The following is a 10,390-nucleotide window of genomic DNA, read 5'->3' on the forward strand; positions in this document are numbered from 1 at the left end:
CCGGTGGGGCAGTGGGAACTTGATCTTGGAGTCGTGGAACTGCTTGACAGCGGGCCGGCGGCACTTGCTGGCTGCGATCTCCTCCACCTTCATGATCTGGATGGAGTGGGCGCGGGCTTGGTGCCGGGCACCCATGTCCCGGTAGCACTGGGTGACGGCGCCTGCTGTGGTCAGATCCCGGTACTCCCGGTACATGTTGTGGGTGCCACTGCGGGAGTCAGCATAGCCAGATGCCAAAATTCTTCACCCGCAGTGGAGACTTCTCAAACACCTGCCCACAGTAGACGATCTCTCCTGAAGATTTCTTCATCTTCTTCAGCTGGGACACGAAGTACCAGAAACGGGACTTGGCGACGACGTGATTGGATGCAAAAATCCGCATGCAGTACAGAGGCGGCGTGCGGCACTGTGGGGTGGGCAGGCAGCGCCCAACCACCTTGTATTCCCGGAGTGTGCCCGAGGCCTTCATAGCGCTCCCAGCTCGCCTGCCGCCACCCACAAAAAGGACTCTTTCCCTATATTTTTAATGCTGTTATTTAAATGTCTTTTGTTCTGTTTTCTGATTTTTCACTAATTCCAGTTGATCTTAGTGTTCTTTGTGTTGTCTAGCAGCTATTAGATCCACTTTTTATGTTCTCATTTTTAAGTGAAGAATTAGGCTGTGTCAGCAGCCCCATCTTCTAGTTCTAACATTCTGTACTTGTATTGGTCACGTATATTGCCCGTATTTTCAATATAACTTTTTATCTTTTGGATTTGTTTGTAATCTTTCCATGGACTGCAATTCTTTGCTAAATTGGTCATTCATAGTTTGTATCATTTTGTTTAGCTCAGCTAGCTTTTCATTAGTGTCTTCTGCAAACTCACTGATCATTTTGTTACCTCCATTATCTGTTTAATTGCATCTTATTGAAGCTCAACTAGCTGATTTTTAAAAAAGATTATTGTTACCTTCTTGTGTATGTGCTGCCAAAGTGAGCATTCTGTTAATCTTTTGAATACTTTGGCTTTGTGGCTTTTGAATTCCTACTCCACAATATCCCATTGTCATTTTGGGGGAGTTGGGAGCTTTTGGAAGAGTTTTATTGCTTTTCCCCCACCTTTCTATTCCTTTTTAAAATTTTGATTAGTTTTGTGCTGTTCGCTGGCACTTATAGTAGAGACTTTGTTACTAGTATGGAGATCTCTTTATGTTTGCCTTTCAGTAATGCACTCCAAGCATGTGGCCTTTGCCTTTGTCCCAAGATGTGACCACCTCTGTTAATTTGGGAGTGCAGGATACAGTGTAATGGGCCCTGCATGCAGCTAGCTGTCCAGGAATAGATCATTGTAGTGTTAATGACAGAAAGGCAATCCAGTATTGGCATACAGAAAAAACTGGCATACTAATTATCAACAACTATGCCATCATGGAAATAGCAAGTAAATTGGCAACAATAATAGCATTTAAGATAAATTGGACACTGACATATCATAAGAACCAATAATATACTACACTTATCCATTTAAAAAAAAAAAAAAAGATCTATAAGCTGGATGTGGGAGTGGTGGTGCATGGTGCATACCTGTAATTCCAGCTATTTGGAGGATCATTGTGAGTTTAAGGCCTGTCTAGATTTTATAGAGTTCAACAACAGCCTAAATCCCACATAGCCCTGTCTCAGAAAAAAAAAAAGGTGGGGGGAAGAGGAAAAAACTATAATATAAACAAAGTACAAACCAAATAAAACATCGACATATAGTATTAATTAAATGCAACAACTTATCCATCCACTAACAACACAAAACAATTCAAAAGTAGTAACATAGTTATCCAAAGATCAGTGTATTAGTATGAAGGGGAGAATGAAGAAAAATTTGAAAAATTAAGCAATGGCAAATGAGGAGGAGGAAGAGAAGGACAAGGAGAAAAAATTGAGAAAGGAGCCTACTTAGTAGTAGATGAATATCAATAGAATTAGATAAAGTTGGCAGAAAAGAACAAGCAAGAAAGTGCCATGTCTGGCACAGCTCTTGAAACTCCAGAAGCAAGGAGGTGGACAGTGGAAGATGAAGAAAATCAAAAGTCAAGATGCAGAAAGCTAGGACAGGGGAGATGGCTCAGTAGAATAAGCGCTTGCCTGGCAAGTGCAAGGGCCTGAGTTCAATCTCTGGTTCCACCAAAAAATAAGACGCAGAAAGCTAAAGTCACGTGGAGCCTCCTCTCCTCATGGGAGAGGAATAATTGTCCAACAATTGTAGTGCATTTATTTATATACTTGGGAGGTTGATGTTAATTGAAACCCTTCTGCCAAACAACTTTGCCTGGCTAGTCTTGGGTATCTCACTTTCTCAGACCTGGAAAAGCTCGTTCACATGGCTTGCTTCAGGTGCTCCATGTTTGCAGGGCTGGTCTTACTTTAGCCTTGCACATGTTATCAATCTCTAGGCTCAGCTCTTCCCCATAAGGAAAGAGAGAAAAAGACAAGAAAAAAAATTTAAAAGGCAAAAATTGGGGCCAGGGAGATAGCTCAATGGTTTAAGTGCCCACCTTGCAAATACAAAGGAGTTTGACCCCTTATACTGCATGTCTTCTTGGCCCCAGAACCCCAGGTGAACCATGCAGCCCCGAGTCTTAACTGCTTAGTGAGATCCTATATCAAATAAATAAATTTTAAAAAAGAAAAAGGCAAATTTCCCAAACTCCCAGTCAGTGGAGAGGTTGGAGGGGGACAAATTTGAGTTAAAAAAAAAAATTCTTTTTCTTTATATTTTTCATTGAATGGTTCTTTTCAGGGCCCAGTTTCAGAATCCAGCATTTCTGTTTTTTTCACCTAGCTTTATGCCTTGTGGGTTTACAAGGTGCCTCTCCCATTCAAGAAATCAGTCAGTCCATCCTCAGTCCACACCCCAGGCTGTGGCAACTGAGGCATGCACTTGTTCATGTTGATAGACAGGGAAAACAATTAGACTTCTGATCTTTGTTCATGTTGATAGACAGGGAAAACAATTAGACTTCTGATCTTCTTGATATAGGATATAGGCAGCCGGACAAGGGTCCAAGCAGTATACTGTACTTCTTGCCAGCACTTTCACATCCACACAAACCAGTACACACTTGTAATTCTAGCACTTGGGAGGCTGAGGCAGGAGGTTCACCTTTGAGGCCAGCCAGAAACACAAAGTGAGATTATCTCAAAAAAAAAAAAAAAACAAAAAAACTGCTTTAGGGTTGTGGATATGCCTCAATGAAAGAGGTTTAAGTATGATTTTCTTCAGTCCTACATAAGAACCCCAGAGTTTTTTGCACATTAGGAAAGTTGTTCTACTACTGAGCTATATCCCTAACCCTTCACATTATCTCCTTTTGATAGGGTTTCCCTAAACTACCTAGGCTGGCCTTGAACTTGCAATACTTTTGCCTCTACCTGCTGGGTAGCTGGAATTACAGCTGTGTGCTATTATGCTTGGCAGCTACATTTATTTTAGCAACTAAGAAGAACACTAAGATAAATACTCTAAAAATGACTGCTTTCCCCCATAAGCTTCAGAATGATTATATTCCTACCAGTCATGTGGTTGCTGTACTACTGCTGGGATAGTAACAAAGAAACAAAACCCCCACCCTTATAGATCTTCCATTCTGTGGTGACAATATCTGTTATGCATTTAGGATTTAAACTCTCTCAAAGCAGGCTTATTCACCTCTTTATTCCTTGACTTAGTACAGTATCTGAGGCTTATCAATGGCTAAAAAATTTCTACCAGAGTATGTTATCATATACAGTAACCTGGGTGTGGTGTTCAGTAAAATGCTTAAAGATACATACGATGATTGACTGGAATGATGAGCTAGTCTGTTGCTTGTCCACAGGTTTCTCTACAGAGAAACCTCTGTAAAGAAATTTAGCTGTAAACCTCTCCTCCCTTCCCTTTGGTCAGGATGCAGTCAAATAGGATCTTTTACCAATTAGGATATTTCTCATATGCATGAGGATGTAGAGTGGCAGGTTGCAGGGAAGCAGCAACTATGATTTGAGTGGACCAAAGAAAGCTTATAGGCAAATTTTATGCAATTAAATTGGTACAAATCTGCTTAGCCTCTCTGCATATCAAACTCTGTCACAGAAATGTTTCCTTACTAATTCTCACAATAATCCCACATAGATTTTATAATCTTGCTTTCACTGATGAGGAAATGGAGGGTCTGAGAAGTAAACTGCCCTTTATTACGAACCAAACCATGCACACAGAACTGTCTAGCTCTGAGCCATTTCTTCAGTTAGTCTGTCTCTCCAATGTGGAGGAGGCTGAAGCAGGATTGCCATGAATTTGAGGCCAGCCCGTACCACATAATGAATCCCTGTCTCAAAAAACCCAACCAAACCAATACAATTAACTCTCATGGATGCATGGGTCCTTATTTGATCTACTTATTTCAGAATTTTTAATCTCCACTAAAAACGTAAATTCTTAGCATCTCAGAGAGCAACTGACCCTATGTGACTCAAGACTTCACAGCATTAGAATTCTCCCAGATCTCGTGCAATCATACTTAGCCCAAGAAACTGATGGCAGGAAAGGAAGGATACATTTTAATTAGAACTACTTAGAATTTAGGCTAGCCTGACTATACATTTAGGAGCAATTCCTGTATAGGTTTTTTTGTTTTGTTTTGGTGAGCCAGGGTTTAATTACAACCCTGGCTTTGAACTGGTGATCTTGCTGCCTCAGTCTCTCATGCTGGGATTATAGGCATGTGGCACACCATTTTTTTTCTTGAAATTGAGATTTTTAAGAAAAGTCTCACCAGAATCTTGGTAACTGATTTTAAAACAGGTATATAGCTAATGAATTAGAATTTTTTCAAAAGACAAAGTACACCTAGAGAACATAAAAATTCTTTATTCAGCCTAATAATCCAGCCAGTATTGAGATAGTCTGCTATATTAAAAACAAAACGTTTAAAAAATTACAGCAGAATTAGGAAGGCAGTGACTAAGTCACTAATTGTATGGTCTTCACAGTCATTTGATAATCATGTAATGATGGACATTATTTTTAGCCACTTAAGTGGAGATAAAATCTGCAAAGAACAGAATTCTACTAGTCACTGGATTTTATAAAAGAGGTTTAGAACATTAAAATTTCTACAAATGACACAGAAAAACAATATGAAAATAAACTAGAAAACACAAAATATACCCATCCATTCTAAAAGTCTATAGCATCTATTTTTTGTTTGCTTTTTGAAACAGGGTCTCATTATGTAGCTCAGGCTGGCCTTGAACTCATGCGATCCTCCTGTCTTAGCCTTTCATGTACTATTATGCCTGGTATCATCTCTTTAATTTGTCCTCTACTGCTTTCTTTTACCTGTTTAATCCCTTTCCCTAGATACAAACAGACTATTTAGCAATTATGAAACTATTACTTTTTAGAGCTTAAAATGACTCCATTCCTTTTCCAGTTAATCCTAGAAATAGTCTAATTACTACTTTGTATTTCAATGATAAAAGAGAATTATGGCTGAGAAATCAGTTAAGTCATTTGGCCATGGTCCTAGTTATTAAAAGCTGAATAAGGATTTGAATGCAGGTCTGTCTGGAAAGCCTGCCTCTGATCTTTTGTTGTTTTGTATGTGGCAGGCCATCTTCTAGAAAGCTGGCACATGGTATTTCTTGAGCTAAGGCTCTTAAAAACTCTGGGCCCCAGGCACTTATAGTTCCCTCCTTGTAGCCCTAGAAACCACTTCCTCTCTGCCCCCAAAGGATTAGAGTTGTTTCTTCCTTCGTGTTCATGGGCCTTAATGCCAGTAAACCCCAGTTTATTCCCTATCTTTATATAGGGGATAACAGACAACTTTAGAAAAGACTGCCTAAGCATTATTCTATTTATATCAAAACTATGCAGGAAATGTCGGCTTAATGCATGTTTTCATATTGAAAAATTCAAAGCCCATATACTCTATAATTACAGCTACAGAATTTAAGTTACCTTTATATATAATCATAAAGTCCCCCTTCAAAATAGTAGCAGTGTTTTCAATAAGGCTCACTCAGTCAAACCCCACTCACCAGAAATTTCAATTCTGAATGTTTAAGTCATTCACATTATCATCGTGTAACTAAAAAATTAAAATATTCTTACTATGGAAAGATATCAATCATTAATTACTAAAATTAATATACATTATTGCAGTCTACCATAACCCAGTCTACATTTGTTAAACTCAAAAAGAGAAGTGGCCACTTACCAGTTAGGGGAAACATTTACTATTATTATGCATTAGGTACTGTGAATAAAAAAATAACAGTTTTTGGAACTATCTTTAAAATTTTTAAATTTTAATGAATGAAAATATCCAAAACACCACTTAAATTGCTTAACATTAAGATGGCCACTCTATTGAAAATGGCTTCAAATAACTACTTGCTTTTGAAAAATGCAAAACTAAACAATAAACCTTTTAATGTGACAGACAAGCACTAAAATCATTAGTACTAGCTTTGTATAATATATTGACTTAGCCAAGAACAATAACTTCAAAATTTACTCAACGCGTCCTTGTTTTCATAATTAGCTCCTCACTGCCTGACATAAAAACAAAGAGCTTCAGCTCTTGCCTTGGTTTACTCACCACTGGTTTCCTATCTGAGGAAATCACATTAAATTCTGCGAGAGTTGGGGCCACATTTGTCTGTTCACCACGGTATCCACAGCACTCAGCAGAATGCCAGGGTGAATAGGAAGGAGGTGATCAACAAATATCTCAATAATTGAAAGGGCAAATTAAAATAATTTTGTTTTTGTTTTCTTGCAAATCATTCTCTGCTCAAGCTACTATAAACTCTAATTTCTAGAAATGCGGATTTAAAAATTTCATTCCAGAGATCGACGTACCTGATGAGACAGTCAGTCACACACACAGTAATCAAGACTACATGAGTCAAAATTACTTTATAAAGTACGATATGTCAACATTGTATAAATAAAATTTAATAGTGAAAATTTAATCTGGAAGCCCTGTGAACCCTATACACTTTAGAGAACACTTTAGAGAACATCACATGGGTTAAAGAAACGAACAAAATTTCATTTTGTAGATAACCAGTTGAATGTTTACATACATTTTTGGCTTGTTATTTATTTATAACTAATTTAATTTACATTTCCTCATATTAACAGGTTTCTGTTTAGTATGTAATCAAATTATGCCAATGAAAAAAATCCCCATAGTACCTTCATTGAATTACTGATTCTAAGAAAACACCCAACATGAACATGTACAAAAGAGACATCAGAGTAAAATAGCATGTGCATTTTTATATTTGTATAGATTGATCTTTACATGTCTGTCTGGAGAAAATATGAACTCAGTTTACCATGCTAACAGTTTAGATGACTGCCTTAAAGGAAATACATACAAAACAATGACAATAAATCACATCCTTAGGTTCCATGATTACTGAGAGGATTTCTCCTGCCTTAAGTGCTTTATTATACTTGTTAAAAATATAAGAGCAGCAGCTTATCACAAGTCTCCACTAGTGCACTAAAGATGGAATCAAAACCAGACAACAGACTCGTATGGATGAGAGGACTGCAGAAGAACCAGAAATCACAGTTTTATGCTTCTTCTTGCTCAGGATAATTTAGAATCTTGCGGTGTGCCTGGCGTAAATATTGCTGCTGTTTGAAGTAAACCTTAAATGCTCCTTTTATGGCAACAAAAGCAATTCCTCCCTAAAATAAAAAAGAAAGTTACGTTCTTATAACACAATTTAGAGAAACATAATACAAAGAATTTCACTTAGATCACAAAAGACATAAATTTTGATGCTAAATTAATTCAGATGACTGCAAGTAAAACACTCTTTTCTACTATGGCGTGTGGTAGGCAAAGATGTAGACTCTACAGGTAACAGATGCCCTCCCCATTATCCTATCTGAGTAATTTTCTTTCCATTTTGCTCTGTATCCATTCTGCTATAGAAAGGAGAATGTCACACACTAACTGTGCACAGCACAAACTGCTGCCAGAGGGAAGAAATCATAATACTAAAAGTGACATTAAACTGGCATCCTTACTTTGTGCCAGTACATATCTCATTTAACCCTCACCGAGGTAACTACTATTCCCATTTCCATTCTATAGGCACAAAGAAGTCAATAAATTTGATTTACATTTCACTGTGAGGTTGCCTGTATTAGGATCTGAACCAGGCAGTTTGACCCCACAACAGAAAGTCTTTACTATAATTCAATTGGCAGGAAGGATGGGTGTGATGATTCATGCATATTCCAGAAGAGAAAGTACCCACAGGAAAGTACCGACAGAATAGTTCTAGAAAGCCAGAACTGCTGTAGTGGCTCCTTCCCCTTATATTTCCACTCAAGTTAGTGGCTGACCATGACATCAAATAGAGGTTTAAGGCACAGGAGCCACAAACTGAGTATTTACATAGTGTGTCCCTCCTTTTTTCCCAGTATGGGGGATTGAACTTTTATTCTACTGAGCTAACTTCCCAGCCCTCCCTCCCTTTTAAAACAAATACAGTTCATTTGCTTTTGTATGCCACTTGAAAAAAGTGTTACTGAAGCCATCTTACCAAGATTGTCCTTTGTAAATTAGAGTTAACACTACTGAACATCAGTTTACCAACTATTGTTGCAATAGTAGGAAAGACAAGGGCTCCACACAAAATTCGGGTAGCAGAAACATGATCTGCTAAAGGATTAGCTTCAGCAGGAATTCGAGGAACAGGACAACCAATGCCTAGATAAAAAACAAAACAAAACACAGAAATACTTCAAACCATAGTGCATTAATACTAATATATCAGAATAGTTTTAACAAAACCTCTTCAAAAATTTCTAAAAAAATGTGTGGTTCTTCTACAAAGTTAATTTGGTATTCACTTTATAATTATAGTTAGGTTCTTACCTGGAAATATACTGTTTAAAATTTGTAGTTTATTTGAATATTTGCGCCATAGTCTAAGCACATAGTCCTCCCAGCGAATCATCTTGCCTAGTATCAGCATGACAGGAATAGTAGGAAGTCCAATTAAAAGGAATAAAGGATCAGCTCTTTCCATCACATCCAGCCCTTCTTTATGGCCTACAACCTGTGAGACAAATAGCATTTGCTAGATTTAATTCCTTATCTAATGAAGTGCTACATATTTGAGTTCAGCTCACTTTGCAGGAAATGTTTAATTTCAAATAGTACAGAATACAGTTTTAAAAATAAGCTCAGCCAGAAATGGTGGTGCACACCTGTAATCCCAGTACTCAGGAGGCTGAGGCAGCAGGATTACTGTGAGGTCAAGGCCAGCCTGGGCTACAAAGTGAATTCAAGGCCAGCTTGAACTATATAGTAAGATCCTGTCTCAAAGAAAAAAAGGCTGAAATCCTATCGTGCCGATTTATAAGAAATACCTTTATTCAAGGAAAAAAACAAAGTTTCCAAGCTATTTTACATTATACCAGAATAAAAAGCTTTCACAATGGTTGATCATATACATTATATTTCAGTGGAGGCGAGTGGACATCCAGTTTTTACTTCCATTCTTCTTATTTCATTTGTATTGTTGTAGGACTGGAATATAATTCTAGGTGTAAGATTCACTACTGTTGGGTTAAGCCAATTCCTAGAATAAGTATCAGTCATTCTGTCTCCCTCTGTCTCAGAATCAGAGATAGGATCTCCCTATGTAGTTCAGGCTGGCCTTGAACTCCCTATGTGTACCTGGTCTCACATGAGCTACAATCCTCCTGCCTCAGCCTCTCAAATGCTGGGATTACAGGTGTGCACCACCATACCTAACTCTGTTCTTTTTTCTTCTATGCACACTCTACATTATAGAACAACAAATTATAGCATCGTTAAATCCAAGTGTTAAATACTACTGAGTTATTTATGAAACAATCAATCTAGAGGCTAAGTGCTGTTTTTTGTTTTGTTTCAGTTTTTTTAAGATAGGGTTTCACTAAGTAGTTCAAGCAGGCCTTGATTCACTATGTTGTCCAGACTGGCCTTGAACTCAAGAGAATTCTCAGCTTCCTAAGTGCTGGGATTCCTAAGTACAGGCATGTGCCACCACATCTGGCCAACAAGTAGATTACAGGCAGGCAGCCATGGATCCAAGATCTATCAAAACAGAAAATTATTAGGCCTTGGTCAGTGGACTGAATAGGGAACTAAGAACTAGAAAGAACAAATGTAATCTCAGGAATACAGGATGTAAACTGAATAGATGGGGAAATAGTAGAAATCAATGATATAGAAAGTAGCCATGGGGGCTGGTGAGATGGCTCAGTGGTCTAAAGCACCTACGTACAACAAGCTAAGCTAAGCAAAGCACAGGGACCGCGGTTCAATCCCCCAGCACCACATGCCAGCCCG

At 38.1% G+C, this 10,390-nt stretch overlaps 1 protein-coding gene and 1 pseudogene across 1 annotated transcript in view; both read right to left on the bottom strand.

Moving 5' to 3' along the window:
- Positions 1-501, bottom strand: LOC101590841 (annotated as a pseudogene).
- Positions 502-6,956: 6,455 nt separating this feature from the next.
- The window catches only part of March5 (membrane associated ring-CH-type finger 5), a 30,369-nt gene continuing 26,935 nt past the window's right edge, over positions 6,957-10,390 (bottom strand). Inside the window, exons 5-7 of the mRNA XM_023716173.1 lie at positions 8,927-9,110; positions 8,592-8,758; positions 6,957-7,725 (exon numbers count right to left, since the gene is read on the bottom strand). Of these exons, the coding sequence (XP_023571941.1) occupies positions 7,609-7,725; positions 8,592-8,758; positions 8,927-9,110 (468 nt within the window). The 3' untranslated portion in view covers positions 6,957-7,608. The remainder of the gene's footprint in view (positions 7,726-8,591; positions 8,759-8,926; positions 9,111-10,390) is intronic.

This window comes from Octodon degus, unplaced genomic scaffold (assembly GCF_000260255.1).
Source record: "Octodon degus isolate 3935 unplaced genomic scaffold, OctDeg1.0 scaffold00046, whole genome shotgun sequence".
NCBI lineage: Eukaryota > Metazoa > Chordata > Mammalia > Rodentia > Octodontidae > Octodon > Octodon degus.